The 20063-nt window shown below is 33.2% G+C and overlaps 3 protein-coding genes across 3 annotated transcripts; all 3 read left to right on the top strand.

The window, feature by feature from the left end:
* Window positions 1–1490: 1490 nt before the first annotated feature.
* LOTGIDRAFT_168722 (hypothetical protein) lies at window positions 1491–11107 on the top strand (the record flags this gene model as incomplete). The annotated part of the gene is made up of 11 exons (XM_009066608.1): window positions 1491–1517; window positions 3737–4069; window positions 5806–5914; window positions 6555–6656; window positions 7091–7242; window positions 8743–8911; window positions 9506–9675; window positions 10083–10176; window positions 10346–10404; window positions 10830–10865; window positions 11038–11107. Coding segments are annotated over 11 exons (1321 nt in total), but the record flags the coding sequence as incomplete, so codon positions are not given.
* A 395-nt stretch (window positions 11108–11502) lies between these two features.
* LOTGIDRAFT_74077 (hypothetical protein) lies at window positions 11503–12361 on the top strand (the record flags this gene model as incomplete). The annotated part of the gene is made up of 2 exons (XM_009066565.1): window positions 11503–11653; window positions 12159–12361. Coding segments are annotated over 2 exons (354 nt in total), but the record flags the coding sequence as incomplete, so codon positions are not given.
* Window positions 12362–18656: 6295 nt separating this feature from the next.
* On the top strand, window positions 18657–19799 carry LOTGIDRAFT_132149 (hypothetical protein; the record flags this gene model as incomplete). The annotated part of the gene is made up of 1 exon (XM_009066609.1): window positions 18657–19799. A coding segment is annotated over one exon (1143 nt), but the record flags the coding sequence as incomplete, so codon positions are not given.
* Between the last annotated feature and the right edge of the window lie 264 nt (window positions 19800–20063).

The following is a 20063-nucleotide window of genomic DNA, read 5'->3' on the forward strand; positions in this document are numbered from 1 at the left end:
AGTACACTCCGTTTTTAATTAATCTTTTTAAAACGATTTTTTTTATAATGAAAATTGTTGAAGTAATCAGCACAACGTTAGTTTAATATCAATTTTACCCCAAAATATAATGGACTGCTCGTGTTCATGTTTTGAATTGGACCCGGATATATTTGTGCTTGACTTTAAATATGCAATATTGATAAGGCGTAAACACTATTCAATTTTAACTATCCTGTATACAACTATATTTTCTATCAGAAGCTCATTATTTCTATACATATTTTGTATATTTTACCAATTCCATTGTGTATTCGTTTCTTATTTCTCAATGATATGTTTAGGCCCTATATTATATATTTAGACATTATGAAATTGTATCCGAATTACATGATTTTCTGCATTGTCTTTCTTCTTCTTCCAAAATGCTTATTTTAGTTTAAATGCTTACTGAAGTTTGCATAATACATAATATTATTTGCCAATTTGCCAAACCAGTCAAATCAAATCAGACAGGTTTTACTTGTGGGTTACACCCCTCATTGAGTTCCTACTCATGATCCGTAAAAAAATTTTATGAATCATATTTTCTTTATTCAACCAATGAAATGGCCTAGTGAGACCACACGTGACGAATAGTTTATTCCTTTAAAGATAGATTTATAATGTCCGCCCACTTTTAACAGAATTTTTTTTTTATTATTGATAAGATCATTGGATGGAAACAAGGTTGCGTCGAACCTATGGTGGTCGTTCATTCTAATTTCGGTCGGCGGGCGAACATTTGTTGTTAATTCAAGTGATAGAAAGAGTATCACACCACAACCACCACACCACAATTTTTTGGACAACCGAATATCATGACTATTATACCCGATATCACAACAGAATTTTAACCTGTATATACCTCAACCTAGTCCTAGGAAACCCGTCTATTATTACAACCTAATTTTGATACTGTATCATATATCCTTTATCACAACCTAATATCAGAACACTTGTACTATATCACAACCTAATATCTACACATAATATGTACAGATTCGCCATTTTGGGGCGTTGATTTTTGTCTTGAATATTATGTAAATAGTCTTCAAAAGTACTATAGATGCCTTTTCTATATACGGCAGTGTCTTAAGAAAAGATGACTCGTCTTTTTTTAACTTTCAAACGCGGATAATTCTGGACACACATGGATTTGGGCTCAAATTTCGACGAAACTACGTAATATAGTTCTCACATGGAAATAATACACACGAACGTAGTTCACTATCATTTAGAATCACTACCTGGACTTAAAGGGACAAATGCGCAATATTGAAAGTTGATTTCACTGTTGAATATGTGCAAATAGTCTTCAGAAATACTAGAAATGTAAGAAAATCCCACAATTCCTTTAAAAATATCTCAATGTAGGAATTGCACTCACTATTTCCATATATGTCTTTTCTATATCACAGAGTATCTTAAATTGATGAATCGCCATTGAACAGTCAAACACCTGGACACACATGGATTTAAAGGCTCAAATTTTGACGGTGAGCTGTGAACACTATTACTGATTGGCTAAGCTAAAAAAAATTCCGTTTCTGAGACTAAAGTATGATTGGTGAAAAAATAGCGCACCTGTCCCTTAAATAAGTTGAATTTTTGAAAAGGCTATATTTAGAACCATACGTAGTTTCGTTGTGTAATCGTCCCAATTCTGTGTGAACGAAGAAGCTTTTAAATGTTTTATCTAGTATCATAGACGCTGTAAATTATTCTTTAAGATTTCTAATTTGATATGTGTTTAATTCTATATTTACTTGATAATAACTCTAATTTATTTAAAAGGGTTATTAAAGAAAATGGAATGTACTTATTGCTGAAGTTTTGCTTTATGTTTCATAACGGATCGATAGTTAAAGTCAAAACCTATAAATATTTTTTTTTTTTTTGAATCCGTACATTAATTTTCCAATTTGTAAACCTGTTCAAAAGTTTTAGCTTTCTAAATTTAACGGCAAGATAATATCACTTAAAACTTTTAGATACATACTGGGAAATATCTCTACATTTTGGTGTAAAGTTTTCTTTAAAGGGACAGGTTCGACATTTTCGGGGGTTGTTTGGGTCGTGAATATCATTATGCAAATAGTCTTCAGAAGATCGCTTAATTCCTTCAAAAATATCTCAAACTAGGAATTTTACTTTCTATTTCCATATATATGTTTTCTATATATGACAGTGTCTCTAGAAAAGACGACTCGTCTTTTAAACTTTTAAACTTGGATAATTCTGGACAAACATGGATTTGAAGGTTCAAATTTCTACGATGAGCTGTGAACACTTTCTGATTGGCAGAGCTAAAAAGGAATACTCCCGTTTCTGAGACTAAGGTATAATTGGGCATCTGTCCCTTTAAAGGGATTGTACATAGGTTTTCTTCACATTTTAAGCGTATTGAGGACACTGATAGCTTAGGTTTACTTTTGGTGGAATCTGATTGAAAATTCGAATGGTGCAAATTGGTGATATCAGTGTCCCAGATTTTAAAAAACCTCTTTACAATCCCTTTGAAAATCAGACTGCCCTTTTAAGGCTGTACAAAGATCATAATATGCTGATAATGATATAATTTAGAGTGATACAAACCAAATAATAGAATATAATAAAAATGTCATATAACTTGTCTCAACGCCATGGCCCTATGTCTGACTCACTGTAAAAACTATTTTATTGGTGACGTCGACAAGAAACTACACTTACTGATAGATGGTTGACAGATTTAACGAGGAAAGCCATCCGTCATTGCTGTCTGTCGCGTTTGTTTATGTACTTAATTATTAATTTTATGTAGATGTAAATTGTAAACATGTAAACAATTTAAGCCTTTTTTGTTTCTGGAAAATTCACTCTTATGTATCTAAACAATTCAAGAAATTTTTTTTTCAATCCATGTCAAGATACATTAAGCTGTACCTATAAACAAAGCAGACGTTGTTTCATATCCGCTTTTGTGGCAGAATTTCCAGCGTTATACACTGCCTGGCGTTGCCTATATACTTTAACACAATCATTTCTATCTGAAACGTAGAACTTTTCATAAAAATTACGCTTACGCTCTTAAATAACCCGATTCCAACTCCTCTCTCTAATACAGAAGTGTTCCTAATTATTATTTGGAAAAAATATACAAATTTATTATTCGGAAAGAAAATTTATATTTGATTGTTGACTGGGTCATTCACTAGCTAAAAAATAGTATTTTATATTACGGCAAGGTGCGATTTCACAAAAAATTTCTTAGGATCAATTTTATGCTATGATACTTTTTAGAAGCCTAGGGGCATAGAAAAGTCTGATGACTTTGAGATATTTGAATATAATAATATTATCTGAATAAATTTCTTTTCTCATTGCGCCTAACATGATGTCTTGGAAACTATTTGTTGGGTTGTTGAATCTGTCCCTCTACATTGGTATTCAATCTGTTATATTAGACTATAAACGATGAGCTTCGAACATTGGAGTAGAAACAAACATACGTTTTCTATGTTAAGTCATAAAACGGATCTTAGCTAGTGTTTCACTACCCGAAGTAGCCCCCTTTCAGTAGATGCTGAATCTTATAGCATTTTGATATTTTATCATTTTAGTGTTTTGTGGCAGAGTACTCGGTGTTGGAATGTGATCGGTGAAATTTTATAACCCGAAATGCATGGATATCTTTCAGATAATGAATCTTATAGTATTTTGTATTTTTTAATTTCAGTGTTTTGTAGCAAATGATTTGGTAACGATATCTGGAGGCTCGCCTGCCACTGGTATCAATGAGACCCAATTTGAGAATTTTGCTACCGTGGTTTTATACCATTTGATAAAGGTTAATAAATACTGTCAGCAAATGGTTAACCTTACAGAGAACGATTTAAACTTTTACAAAACAGAGTTGTCCAAATCTCTGTTAGCTGCTGGAACTAGTGGTACCAATGAAGCACACCTGGAAGAAGTTATAGAAGCGCTCAATATCAGTTACCATAACCACGCCCACGACGACCATGAACATGAAGATCATGGTGATGAGGTCTTGATGTTTGAAGAAAAGGTAAAGATATTAATGCTACTGTTCTTATTAACAAATGTAATTTTGATGGTTGGGATGTCAACTTCAAAATACATATGATGGTCTTAGAATGCATTTGATTTGATGTACAGTTTTTCTTTAACGTTCCAATTTCCATCGAGAAATTGTAACCTAAAACTTCCCACATGTTGAATGTTGGCCATTGAAACAACGCATATAATCGACAATCTTCAAACGATAAAAATCCATACAAGCAAGACAATGCCGTTAATAAAATCTCGTCCAAAGTATGGCAAAATCAAGAATAAAAGTTGTATAGTAGTAGACTCCTCCAAAGATAAGTACAATCAGGTGTTTCGAAAATAACCAAATTTTTGGATGCTTTTTCGAAAGTTTTTTGTTTTATATATATTACATAATAGAGTATTTATTAGCATATTTCATGGGAGAGCCTTTTTAATATTGGATGAAAATAAAACATTCTTTTAATTTGGTAACATTTTTAAATGATTGACATTGATATAGTAACATTTCAGTTTATTATTTAAAAAATGTCAAGGGATGTAGACCTTTAAATATTTGCTTTACCATCTCATATAGATCAATTTCAACCATCCATATCATTTTTCAGATTGAAATACGACGTCAGTAACATTTTCCCTTTTAGAGAATGACAGCTGATATATTATCAGAAATATATGCACGCTAGTGTTGATAACGCCCTGCAAGTGACACAAAATGCTACGTGACTTTGTGTTCAATTGTAGTTCAAAATCATATACCTTTTAGAAACTAATGTCAAAGGTCACAATCATTATTTGTTATACATAAGTAAAAAACAAAATTCATACATGTTATTTAAAGATGGGTTTCCTAGTTTTTTAGTGTTAAATTAAGCAAATTATTTCATTAATGGTGTCTCTAATGAATTATCATGAATTCTTAATCATATCATTATGTTCTTATTGCATATAATAAAGAGTTTTAACCAATCACAAATGTCCATGTATGTACAGCCTGGATAAGTAAAAAAAAGACTTTATGACCTTTCTTGATCTGTCACTCATTGGAATTCTGCTGGTTATTCTCTTCCAATTTAGCTAATTATGAATTAATTATGGACATGTGAGGCAAACTGGTATTTTTCCAAGACATTAGAACACCTCTACTTTATATTCATATAAGTATTAGTATTTTCAATTTCATAAATGAACAGAAAGGAACCCATCTTTAATATGAATTTCTTACCATGGTATTCCGCCACCAGTGTAATAGAATACATGTACATAAAAAGCTAATTTCATTTGACCTACTTTTGTTTAGAAAGAATTCTAAACATTCTTATTTGTAAAGAACAGGTCAAAAATTGCCATAGAAATTGAATTATCCAGTTGAACAGATGAAACAAATATATGAAGTGTTTAATTCTTCCCTTATATAAACTTTTATGTAAACGTTACGATATCCCACATCTTTAATGTTTAATTTGAGTACAGGACAATGTTGGATAGAATTTTACATGCAACAAGAAACACACCTAAATTTACTAATAAGCTCTTCTAATCAGACATAATATACAATATCTGATTGACTGAGAAAACGCATGTGTCTTTGTGCTATCTTGCTTTGAATAAAAAGGGCTTATATACATGGGTTTTCTGCATTTATTATTGATGAAGGGATAGTTGCGTAGCATCTTTTAGCACTGACTACAAAATGGGAAAGTCCTACACAAGTTTGATGTTTTGATTTTCCAGTGTTTAGCAGCTGATGTCATAATGCATTCTGTGGGTGGTGAAAGTCCAGTAATAGAGACAGATCATTTTGGTGATGTCGCTAGTCATATTGTTTACCATCTATTCTCTCGTAAGTGTCACTTTCTCCAGTACTATATAATACAGTTAAATAATATATAACTCAATATCTTCTCAATCCTATCTTTCCAGCTATTACAAGCGATTTAATTGGATTGTGCACCAGCGAATACAGCCAATCAGAGGCCCAGAATGAAAGACTGTAAACATTATGACTTATTATTTACAGATTTTCTGTCGATGGCCCTGATTGTTATACAAAAAAGGTGGCCATTGTAATCAAAGCTTAAGGCAAAGTTCGTTATGCCTTGGTCATTGTGAAGATGGCTCAATCCTGTCACCACGAACACCTAACACTCGTCAACTGGCAACTCCATACCTCCAACACATACCGGGGCAGCCCTCGTTCAGCATTCAGCAATTATACTACTGTCGATTATCTCCATTTAATCGTGCTTGATTGGGGATGTCCTAAAGACATATTTCTTCAGTTTTAGGTCACTAAAGCTGTCCATATCCGAAGCTCTAATCAATTATATATAATATACTTTCAATATAGCTAATGGTTTAATGGTTTTTGCCAATCCAATACTTAGAGCGTCTCTTTTGATTTACAATCGAGTCCAGTGCACTTTCTCATTGCTCACTGCATGACTATCATTGTTTTAAGTGCCATTATCATGTTTTTATAGATTCAATGATTGAACATACGTGTCGGTTATTACCAAAAAAAGAGTTTTTTCTAGAGGAGTTATTTGAACTGTATGCAAAAACTGGCAACATGACGGAACAAGGTAATTGCACTATTATTTTCTGTCAGATATATTATAGGTGTGTATGAGTCTTGGGCTAAAACCACTTAGTTTCAAGTGAAACAAAACTTGAAATGTGAAATCTTAAAGCATACAAATACTCACAAACCTGAAGGTCCAGGGTTCAATTCCGGCATAGGTCGAAATAATACTTTCCGTTTTTTAAAACCGGTTAGTGTTGCAAGTCGGAGAGGCTAATACGTAAAGAGCGTACAACCGAGGCTTCAAGTGCTTCAGGCTATGCACGATAACGATCTCTCGACATTTAAAAATCGAAAAAAGCTCACTTCACGGCGTTGGTCGTCTTCATTAGCCAAATTAGGTGAAAAGTAGGACGTAATCTCTATCTGTTTTGCTTAGTGCTTGTTAGAGTCGCTTTAATCTTAAGCTTTCCACAACTATCATTGTTATTTCAGGCTTAATAGAGATCATGGAAAAACTAAAGATAACTGGAACCGGCCACGAAGATGAGCACGCTGATCATGCCCATGAAAGAAAGAAGAGAAGCATACTTACAGAAGCCCTGTTATCTAGATCTAAACGCCAAGAAGTGCATGATCATTCTGTGGTATGTATTTTTTATTGATGATTTGTGTCTTGTGTGACGCTTGATGATACATAATATGTGTAAGTCGATGTTTCGTAATTTACAGGTAGAAGAGCCATGTATCTGAAATGCCTTTTCGTTGATTTGTGATAGTGTGACGTTTGATGTTCCATAAAATACAGACGTTAAAATCAATGCCCCGTAATGTACAAGTTTAAGAACCGTGTATCTGAAAAGCTTTTTCGCTGATATGTGATAGTTCAATAATGATACTTATTTTGTTTAAGTCAATGTTTCTTAAGGTACATAAGTTTAAGTCAATGTTTCGTAAGTTGCATAAGTTTAAGTCAATGTTTCGTAAGTTGCATAAGTTTAAGTCAATGTTTCGTAAGGTACATAAGTTTAAGTCAATTTTTCTTTAGGTACATAAGTTTAAGTATATGTTTCGTAAGGTACATAAGTTTAAGTCAATGTTTCGTAAGTTACATAAGTTTAAGTCAATGTTTCTTTAGGTACACAAGTTTAAATTAATGTTTCATAAGGTACAAACTTGCATGTGTACATGTGTATATATTTATTTGTTGAATTACCAGGTGCCATGACTAAAGAATATAATTTCTATATAAGAAAAAACTAAACATTTAGGTTTAGTTAATTGAATGAATTATAGCTTAGTTTTATGGATTTATTGGATTATAGAGGGATTCTGTCGTTTAGTTTTGACACCAAGTAAGTCCACTGATGAACAAAGACTCATTCTAACCAAGTTAAAAAATTTCAATATTTTGGTCATCCTAAGAGGTCGTATACCTTTCAGATACGTTAGATTTAAAGAGCGTCTTGTTTCATTATCCTCATATCGACTTTAATGTTTTTATCACAATGTAATCTTAACAGTATATTTTATCAATAAAAAAAACGGTATAGAAATTCAAACAATTGAATAAGAGCTCATGACATAGTAATAAAAATTTAGATTTGAAATATAAAATGCTATGAAGCAGAACAGAATAATTCATCCATTTCATTCATGCTGATAATATAGATTAGCTCAGAATAAATGCCTTTTCTATAATATTGGTGGTCAACTTGGAAGCTATGTTTTGCGCGTCTGTGGTTCCTGTAATTTCACTAAAACCAAGCGTTTTGTGACTATCGCAAAACCTGCTGAAGTCACATACAGGTAAGATCCTTTGCGACTGTGGTGCTTCGTTTTAGTGGAATTTCAAGAACCACAGACGTCAGATAGAAAATTGGAATAGTGCAAATCGATGCTATCAGTGTCCACGATACACATATAAAGTCTTTAAAATTTTTTGCAATCCATTAAATGCACAAGATTCGTGCTAGTGCTTTTGCTACAGATCTTACCCATCGAAATGATTATTCTGAATACGGGGTATACTCGATCAAAATCATTTTCTGAGGGCGTTCCTCATTCCTTTCGTGCATCAGGTGTTTATCTAGAAAATATATTTTGTATGCATCGATTTCTCAAAGCGTTGCATTATACTTTTGCAGGAGAAGAAGTGCTACAACGTAGATCAATTATTAACTATTTTTGGACAGACAGGCGATCTGACCAAGGCAGCCTTCACAGAATTATGTCCATCTCTCATCTATCAACAAGTCTCAGATTCGTGTGTCGAAGATACACATAGCAGTCATGCAAGTACAACAGATGCTGAACGTAAGTTTTCATTTAAATCGTAGGATTTGAAGCAACACCCATAAATAATTCTATGCAACATAAGTTTTTAGATGACTGTAATGAACATCAAAGGTGATGTAAAATTCTAAAATGGTGTGTGAATGTAGTCTGGCTCACGAACGGTCTTGGTCGGAGATTTTTGTCGACAACTGGAGTCTTGTCAAGAGTTTCACTGACTGACACGGGCACACGAGGAGACAAAAATCCCCATGCAATTGAAAGGAAAAGGAATCTGATTGGACGATTACGATCTGTCAAACTGTCGGGGACGAGATAATCTTGTGAAGGGAGCACGGGCACTTTAGATTTTACTAAAGACTCTAATCGGCGACAAAAATCTCCGACTAAGACCGCTCGTGTTCCCGCAAAGAGGATGTGAAATCAAGATCATTTCGATTTCGATCTGCTTTAAAAAGTTAGTATTGGAGAACGCATTACTCTTCCATGGCCTCTTTGCAGCATTCTAGCCATCTTATCATACTAGATTTGCATTAATTTTTGTTAAATAAGTCGAAAAAGAACTTTTCGAATATGTAAATACTCACTTATAGTTCCACTGCGTTTTATATTTAGGTTATGGATATGGTACATTAGCTGTTGCTATAATAACTCTTTGTGCTGTTCTGGGTGCAGCTCTGTTCCCTTGTACCAAGGATAAATGTTATAATTACTTTATGGCAACGTTTATGGGATTAGCTGTTGGTACTCTTACCAGTGATGCTTTACTTCATCTTCTACCAGAGGTATGCTAAATTTTCCTCCAAGACATCTTTTCAAAATTTACACCAATTTCAGTATCTTTCAGAAGTAGAAACCTCTTAATGCTGTTAAATCGAATATAAAGACTGTCAATAAGTATGTAAATATGTTCAAAAGTAACAACAGTCCAAAGTACGATTTTGTATATTTGCGGGAGGAACGTTCATCGGATTTTATGTCATACGAATGGTTGAAATCTTTATTCTGATGATTATATGGACTTATTTATCAAAATGGGCTTCTAATCGTAAGTTATCAACATGAGGCATGAAATAAGTTTAATATCGCTTAATGCACTTCATCTTTGTAAATTGAACAACAGTTACGTTGAATGTTTTGATTGATTTTCCAATATATTCTCTCGTCTAATCACCTTTGTTCCTGTTTGCAGGCTTTTGGAATCCATAATCACGAAGGCCATGAACACAGTAGTGACGAAATTGAAGTAGAAAAGTTCGTTTGGTTTGCCTTTGCTGCACTTGGTGGTATGTGTTTTTGAGGATTGGTTTATCTGGAATTTGTTTTTGATGGGTGTGAATAAATAAACCCAGTACTAACGATCTGAACTGCAAAACGAAATCCGAAATCCAAACAACATATTGGCCAAATATTGGTAGCAGCTAAATAACGTTTTATAAAATATATATATTTCAGGTTTATATGCGTTCTTCTTAATAGAATCTGTAATGTCAATGTTTGGACACGTTCATTCTGTAAGTTAATTCCTATTTTTTTATTTTATACCCTGCATGTAGACACAGCTCGACAGTTGGGGGTTCATTTTAGTCTTGAATATATGTAAATAGTCTCCAGAAGTCCTAGAAATGTACTAAAATCGCATAATTTCCTTCAGAATTATCTCAAACTTTCCTATATATTATGGCAGTTATTTAAGGCCTTTTACCATTTAATCGAGGATAATTCTGGACACACAAGGCTCAATGTTCGATATCTGTGAAGACTTATTACTGATTAGCTAAGCTAAACAAATCCAGTTTCTCATACTAAGGTACGATTGGTCTAACTAATGGTAAACCTGTCCCTTTAACTAGAATATTCTCTACTGTGTACTTGAAGCTTTGGTGTTTTTTATTATCAAATATAATTCTGATTATCTCAATATTTTTTTTTATCGTAGCATGAATTCAAACTTAATGAAGTTGCCCCCCATCCAGTAAGTGTTTATTAATGTAAATATGTGATCCAAATTAGTCGAAATTTGTCGATTTGATAATATGATATTTCCTAAGTAATGGACCTAACATCGGCCAGATTTTCGAAATGAATGTTCATTGATTTAAAAGGGGTTTCCTCATGTCCAATATTGATATTAATATTTTTTTTAGACTAAAAATGGTGATTTACAATTACAAGATAAGGAAATGGATGCGATTGTAGCCTCCGGTAAATCTAACAGTGAGTACTTTTTTACCAAGTCGTGCCTTATACGCCCAACAGTCTTGCAATCATTGGACCATATAATATGCTCCTTTTGTAAACATGAATTTGAAATTGTTGGGTCATTTGTACCTAGTTCAACAGTATTGTACAGGTTACAGTACCAGTACAATAGCGCACACGTCATTTTCCGTGTACGGAATGAACATAGAAACGCGCGATGCAGTACATGTATCAAAATAGAGAAGCAATACAGTCAGTTTGGCCCTCATTCCCATTGTGCATTTCTTATTTTTATTGAGAAGAACTGGGCTTCACATATTAATTCTGAGCTGATATTGATTTCATTGAGGTAGGATAATAGATATAGAGGACGTTAGTGTACTAAGGAATGTCGTTTTTGTATTTCAGAATTGCGTCATTTGGCTTTAATGATTATAATTGGTGACGCTATACATAATTTTGCTGACGGTTTAGCTATTGGTGCAGCCTTTACAGATAGTACCACTGAAGGTATAGCAGTCAGTGTAGCTGTCTTTTGTCATGAATTACCACATGAATTAGGTAAGGTAGCGTGTATACATAGCAATCAAGTCTTCAAATGAGTAGTGTTATCTTCGGATTTTTCAACTCTGTTTCCCTCTGTCAGTGATGCAGGTAAGAGTGGCTGACATGGAAAAAGCGTCTAGTCGTTCGGATTGGACAATTAACCGATGCCCTGTGTGCCACAGGCTCTGCACGTTAAAGATCCCTCGACAGTTGGAAATCGAATATGACCAGGCTAATCCTGTTTTCCTTGCAACATTATCCCTAATTACACAATGCATCGTCAACCCTAATAGCCCAAACAGCTGCAAAAAAAGGTTGGACATGAAACCATATGAACTTAAGAGTTGGGGTCAATATCCACGATGAATCCATGGATGATTTTGTGCATACACAAAGGGAGACTGTTCAGGAGATATTGGGCTGTCTACGGGCCATTTATTTGAGGATAAGAACATCCATACTTTCCTTAGCATACATTGTGACGCCTTCTTCATCTGTAATTTATACGATATATTTCCAGGGGATTTTGCTGTCCTTCTAAAGACTGGTATGACAATAAAATGGGCAGTATTTTGGAATGTGATGTCTGCTTTGACAGCGTTTTTAGGATTGTACGTTGGTTTATCAATTTCTGAAGATGTTGTTGTTCGACAGTGGATCTTCGCTGTAACAGCCGGCATGTTTTTATACATTGCTTTAGTTGATGTGGTAGGTACAGCATTGGCTAAGCTAAGGCATTTGTCAATTCTTTCGCCTTTTATTACGCTTAGTCTGGATGGGCTTTTATATCTGTCATTAGCTTTGATCCGTCTAGTCTGGATGGGCTCTATTATCTGTCAGTAGCTTTGATCCGTCTAGTCTGGATGGGCTGTATTATCTATCAGTAGCTTTGATCCGTCTAGTCAGGATGGGCTTCATTATCTGTCAGTAGTTTTGATCCGTCTAGTCTGGATGGGTGGTATTATATCTGTCAGTAGCTTTGATCCGTCTAGTCTGGATGGGCTTTATTATCTGTCAGTAGCTTCGATCCGTCTAGTCTGGATGGTCTCTATTATCTGTCAGTAGCTTTGATCTGTCTAGTCTGGATGGGCTGTATTATCTGTCAGTAGCTTTGATCCGTCTAGTCAGGATGGGCTTCATTATCTGTCAATAGTTTTGATCCGTAACTTTGATCCGTCTAGTCTGGATGGGCTTTATTATCTGTCAGTAGCTTTGATCCGTCTAGTCTGGATGGGCTGTATTATCTACCAGTAGCTTAGATCCGTCTAGTCAGGATGGGCTTCATTATCTGTCAATAGTTTTGATCCGTAGCTTTGATCCATCTAGTCTGGATGGGCTGTATTATCTGTCAGTATCTTTGATCCGTCTTGTCTAGATGGGCTGTACGATATTGTACGATAAATAAGGCTTCGTTGAGGCCGACGTTTTGGTATGGTTTGTTTTGATAGAGGCGTTTTTAAACTTTTATTTGGACTTAAATTTCAGTTGCCCCAACTAACACATCAAATGAATATAAAGACGTTTATATTTGTGAATATTGGTATACTAGTTGGCTGTACCTTAATGGTGATTCTATCAGTGTTCGAAGGTCTTATTAGAATTTAAACTCTCGAGGTTTGTATTATGTTTGAACTATATATTGTATGTAACTCACTCGAAACAGCACATTCACTCAAACGTTTGGTTTTGTAAATTAGGAATCATCAAATTAAGTCACATATTATCTAATTTTGGGTATAGTTATATGGCGGTAGGTAATTATTATGAGTCCAAAGCGCACATTTACATTGTTGTTCCGACATCTCATCATCACGTTTTGAATTGTACTGGACTCACTGAACAAGGGCGGAATGTGACACCTAGAATATTCTACAGTACAAAACCCTATAGCTCATAGGCGTATTCCCATGAATTTTTTCCTGTATTTTTCTTTGATTTCGGGTTTTTTCCGATATGTTTTCGGTCGCTGTCCGAAAAGATAATATTTGGAGAAGGGTGGGGGGTCTCCTACGCCTATGGCAGAATCGTTCACCATCAGAGACAGTATATCAGCAAGTCATAACTAATGTTTTATACTTTCAGATGATGAAGAATTTTTCCCATGTGATACACGTATATTGTGATATTGATTTATTTTGTTATAACTTACGTTCTTATCTATGTGTGAAAACCTCTATGTATTACAATATACTTTCTCTTATTTTTGTTATCAAAAAGATTGACAATGTTAAATCCTTAACTATCTCAACGAGTAGCTCTTTGAATATACCTAAAATCCTGTTATCTTGATGCTATCAGAATGCGTGTGTTGTTATCTATGCGTAACATTAAAGTTTGCTTTTGGGGTGTGTAATTTGTTATCTGAAATAGTATAGCCATGCATCTTAATGTAACAATGTTTCCAACAATATAACTTCTGTTATTATTTCTGAAATAACAACCCTAGTTTTTATAATATAAAATATGAATTGTGCTATTATTAGTTTGAGATATTATTATGAAAAATTGTATGTAGCTTTGAAGATTTTTATTTTGAATAATATTTAGATTGGTACTTATGGCTTTTGATCATTGACTTTGACTTTGTACAGGTACGTGTTTTTTTTTAGAAAGGTGAAAACAAGTGGTGCAATGCTAGCTGGAGAAAAGACAAATTAATATATTTTCAGTTGATATTTCGAACTGGACTGCAGCAATACTCAATCTAGTCGTTCGGACGGAACAATAAACCAAGGCCCCGTGTGCTACAGGCTGTGCACGTTAAAGATCCCTCGACAGTTGGAAATCGAAAAGGATCAGGTTAATTCCACTGTTCTGGCAAAATGTCCCTCATTACACCTTACATGGCGTTGCTCGTTTTCATTAGCCCACATGGTGCAGAAAAGTAGGACTAAAACTCCCTATTTCATTTCATTTCTGAATACATCTAGCAAATTTATTATGATGTTGAAATGCCTTAGTTGAAATGGAATCGAGCTGAAAATCATTTTGATTTATTATTCGTTAGTTTATTTTTTGAAATGACTTGAATATAATACTGCTACAGTCCAAGTCGGAATAAGTCCGAATTTGTCCCATTAATCGCTCTCAGAATATTGGGGGTTTTAGATTGACTTGTAATTATTTGTAAATATTTTAAATTCGTGTGAATATTTTATATTTTATTATAATATATATACAAAAATCCAAAAAAAAAACTTTTATAAAAATGTATTATTTTTTAATTAGAAATATAAATTGCCATGGGAAAAAATTATTACGACATAATTCCACCAAAATACTCAAAGACCAAGGGCAACAACTCGTAAAAATATCCTTTGTTTGTTCTCAATTTCTCAATTATTTTAGTTTCGTCAAAAACGATCGAAAGCGTGTCCCCAAACTGCTTTCAAAACACAGTGGGAATAACTCGTTTGAAGGTTTTTGAATTATTCTGTTTTCGACGTGGAGTTATATGCACTACGCATGAAGTTGCTCACAAATTTGGGATACAATGATGTAAATGAACAGTGGCGGAGCGAAAGGTGGGCCCTATCACCCCCAACCGCCACCATCGCAGCCCTGAAAAATCTCATAACTAGGTTAGAAATTCGGGCAATCTCAAATATCCTCCTAACCCCTGCCCCTGACGTAAACCTAGCTTCGCCTCTAGTGTGCAATTGTGGGGAATTTTGTAAGGACATCGACATCTGTTTCGAATTCCGACCAGGAGAAACTTGCTGAATTAAAAGATTCTCTCTGAATCGAACAAGCTGAACAGGTGCTTACAAACCCTAAGACCAAACTAAGTCTTTTCGAGTGCACAAGCAGTACACATATACTGGTATACATAATAATTTATAACATAAAATACATAATATAACATAACATATAATATATAAACATAATTTATTGAAATATACAGCAATAATAAATTATCATTCTGCTCTTTAACAAATATTCAATAAAGATAATATAATAAATTATGTACATTTGTTAGAAAAACAAAAACACTTTGTAAAGGCGACTTGATGTACAATATATTATAGATCAAAGAATGGTATCCAATGAAAGATCCGCTTACGAATTAAGGGTATTAGTGCCCTGATATTTTATTTGAGTTCGATAACCAGCTATTGATTTTCACTTCTTTTATTGACTACGTTAAAGGGACAGATGCGCCAGTCTAGAATTTCGATTTGAGTCTTGAATATATTTACTACTAGTATTCAGAAGTAATACAAATGTACGAATATCCTTTTTCCTATTTCTATAGTCTATGTCTTTTCTTTTATGGCAGTATCTCATAAAAACAGACGACTCGTCTTTTAAACTTTCTAACGCGAATAATTATGGACATACATGGATTTGAAGGCTCAACTTTCAACGGTGAGCTGTGAACACTATTGGCTTTGCTAAAAAAAATCTCGTTCCTGAGACAAAAGTATGATTGGTATAGAAAATGGGGCATCTGTCCCTTTAACAATTTGATGTATTTGGTCGAGGTCCTGATCCTGTCAAATGCAAGACTTTGTGGGGGCCGCAACTAAGCTAAAATCCTGTGGTGTTTGAAGTCAGTTAGGTCTTTTATCGCAACGCTTTCGGTAGACTTCAAACGGTAACTATCTTTACCGTAGACATCAAATAAACGATATTTTTTAGCGGATGTTATTTTATTTTTTTCAACTTTTTTCATTAAATTCGGCACAAGACGTTGCCTTGATTCGGTTCACTGAAAGACTTTCATGAAACTTTTTGGTTCTTTATTTCGAATGAGAAGAGAGGGTGGCTGAGGGAATGGCATCTTGAGGAAATATATTTAGAATATATATATGTATAGGCCTTAAAGGAATTTGCACCATTTTTAAACCAGACGTCTATGGTTCCTGCAATTCCACTAAAACTATTATGTGTTTGATGACGTCACTAAACGCGAAAGGCCTTATATGTGATAAAGCATATTAGTTTGCGTTAAGTGACGTTAAAAAACACTTAGTTTTAGTGAAATTGCAGGACCACACTGTACGTCTGATTGAATTAGAATGGTTCAAATTGATGGTTTTAGTGTTCACACACAATTTAAAAAAAACTTTTTTACAAATCACTTAAAGGTTATCACTATCCTGAACTATCAATGTGTTAAATTATTGCACTATTTCTAATTATGAGCCGTCTCTAGTATATTAAGTGTAAATAAAATAAAAAGTGTCCTACCGAGAAGTAGTAGTCTATATACATGAATTACTATTGAGCTCAATTTCATCTACAGTTAATAGCATTTTAGAAGATCGAGTAACTCACGCCACACCACCCAGGACCGAGTTTCATTGCCATGTCATTCGACCCGACCAGATCTCACGAAGTATCAATAACCAGACCAACAACACAGCATCATCCAATTTAAACCAATCCAACTACCAACTACTACGACTACCAACAACTACCTAGTTTGCGATATCTGCAACTGCTGGAAGCGAACGTTTACTTGTCATCTACCAACCAACCATGTGTTATGGACTTATATAAAACAATGTTTTTTTTTTTTCAAATACAGCCCTATCATTTTTAGTGATTCACTTTACTTATTCTAGATCTTACAGCATCTATATGAACGGTTTGTTCACTAATCAACCAATCAAATGTTTTTCAACAAAATCTTGTCCACGATTTGAGAGAAATTGAATTCGTCGTAAATATTATAAAATAACCTTTTAACCTTTGTCATTAGGTAGAACTTGATTGAGTGAAGGAGACTACAGTGTAAATAAGGAAACAAAACAATGATATCTCTAAACTGCAAAGAATATTTCTACAAATAATTGGGATATCAAATCGATTTCTTATACATAATCTTAATCCCCTATGAATTTTTCATAACTTTCAGAATATATTCACCGGTATCTGTCTGTTTATTTGCAGAATTCAGTTAGTGAGTCATATTGATACATCATATACATATCTCTGAATGTCAAGTTGACATTGTCATATATTTGACATTCCAGATTCATTACCACAATGTCAATATTTATAACTATATTTTCACAAACACCAGGCAATATTTTGGAATAAGCACACTTCTTGAATAAAATATCAAACACAAAATGTTCAGTCATCAAATAACGACACTGTAATATGTGTTGAAACGGTATGTGTTCAATATTTTATCAAAGTGATACTACGTCTTAGAATGAACATAAAATTTAAGTTCTCAAGAATGGTCAATATGAGTATATATTCATCAGTGAACTTACCTGGTGTCATAAACAGAATCCCTGTGAAATCTGGAAAATTGGAAAAATTATAAAAGTAAGTAATTATTGAAAAACAATTAATTTTAATATTAAGCGTTTTCAATAGTTTATTGTTAATAATTACTTAATTTTTTGGATTTATCAGATTATATAAGGATCTTGTTATGTTATTTATGATACCAGGTATATCTACTGATGAATATATGCTCTTATTGGCCAAGTTCTTAAATTTTATGTTCATTCTAAGACGTAGTATTCCTTTGAAGAGGTGTGTTTATTCCATAATATTTGCTTGGTGTTTGTGATATATGTACTCCTCCCTTCTAAATGTCATTCAAGTTTAATATATTTTTCTATATTTGTATAAAGGCAGTTAATTTTTAAAATGCATGAAAATAAATGACTTGTAATCAGATACAAGTTTGAACAGTTGATAAGTTGAAATAATATTTGAACACTTTTTGAAACTCGTATAGGCATTTAGTTATATTACAAAAACTAAAAACTTTCAACTGTACTATATACAGGGATATCACATTTGTCAAGTATATTCTCACAATGTTGCAGTTGAAAAATAATTTGCAGTTAAATTTCTGCCACAATTTTTCTGTACTTTGCAGTTAAATTCATAATGTCACAACATTTCATCACTTCGCTGTTAAATTTCATAATGTCACAACATTTCAACATTTGCAGTTAAATTTCACAGTTTTACAGTACTTCTGTGCTTTTCAGTTAAATTTCATAGTTTTACAGTATTTCTGTGCTTTTCAGTTAAATTTCATAGTTTTACAGTACTTCTGTGCTTTTCAGTTAAATTTCATAGTTTTACAGTATTTCTGTGCTTTTCAGTTAAATTTCATAGTTTAACAGTATTTCTGTGCTTTTCAGTTAAATTTCATAGTTTTACAGTATTTCTGTGCTTTTCAGTTAAATTTCATAGTTTAACAGTATTTCAGTGCTTTTCAGTTAAATTTCATAATTTCACAGTATTTCAGCACTTTGCAGTTAAATTTCATAGTTTAACAGTATTTCTGTGCTTTTCAGTTAAATTTCATAGTTTTACAGTATTTCAGCACTTTGCAGTTAAATTTCATAATTTCACAGTATTTCAGCACTTTGCAGTTAAATTTCATAGTTTAACAGTATTTCTGTGCTTTTCAGTTAAATTTCATAGTTTTACAGTATTTCAGTACTTTTCAGTTAAATTTCATAATTTCACAGTATTTCAGCACTTTGCAGTTAAATTTCATAGTTTAACAGTATTTCTGTGCTTTTCAGTTAAATTTCATAGTTTTACAGTATTTCAGCACTTTGCAGTTAAATTTCATAATTTCACAGTATTTCAGCACTTTGCAGTTAAATTTCATAGTTTAACAGTATTTCTGTGCTTTTCAGTTAAATTTCATAGTTTTACAGTATTTCAGTACTTTTCAGTTAAATTTCATAATTTCACAGTATTTCAGCACTTTGCAGTTAAATTTCATAGTTTAACAGTATTTCTGTGCTTTTCAGTTAAATTTCATAGTTTTACAGTATTTCAGCACTTTGCAGTTAAATTTCATAATTTCACAGTATTTCAGCACTTTGCAGTTAAATTTCATAGTTTAACAGTATTTCTGTGCTTTTCAGTTAAATTTCATAGTTTTACAGTATTTCAGCACTTTGCAGTTAAATTTCATAATTTCACAGTATTTCAGCACTTTGCAGTTAAATTTCATAGTTTAACAGTGTTTCAGTGCTTTTCAGTTAAATTTCATTATTTCACAGTATTTCAGCACTTTGCAGTTAAATTTCATAGTTTAACAGTATTTCAGTACTTTTCAGTTAAATTTCATAATGTCACAGTATTCAGCACTTTGCAGTTAAATTTCATAGTTTCACAGTTCTTTGCAGTTAAATTCCATAGTTTCACAGTTCTTTGCAGTTAAATTCCATAGTTTCACAGTTCTTTGCAGTTAAATTCCATAGTTTCACAGTATTTCGCAGTAATATTTCAAATCGAATCACAAGAAACAAGTTTTGAGGTAGAGTATTTGAACTTTGACTGCTATGATATTATGACAAGAGTTTCTAGCTATGTCTTGTTTAAGTCTACTTAGTGGTTATAGTTGTCTGTGGTCTTAGTTGTCTATTAAAGGGACACAGTCAATCATATATTTGCTTTTCCAGCTGATAAAGCTTTACTTCAGGTC

This window comes from Lottia gigantea, assembly GCF_000327385.1.
Source record: "Lottia gigantea unplaced genomic scaffold LOTGIsca_78, whole genome shotgun sequence".
In the NCBI taxonomy this organism is placed as follows: domain Eukaryota; kingdom Metazoa; phylum Mollusca; class Gastropoda; family Lottiidae; genus Lottia; species Lottia gigantea.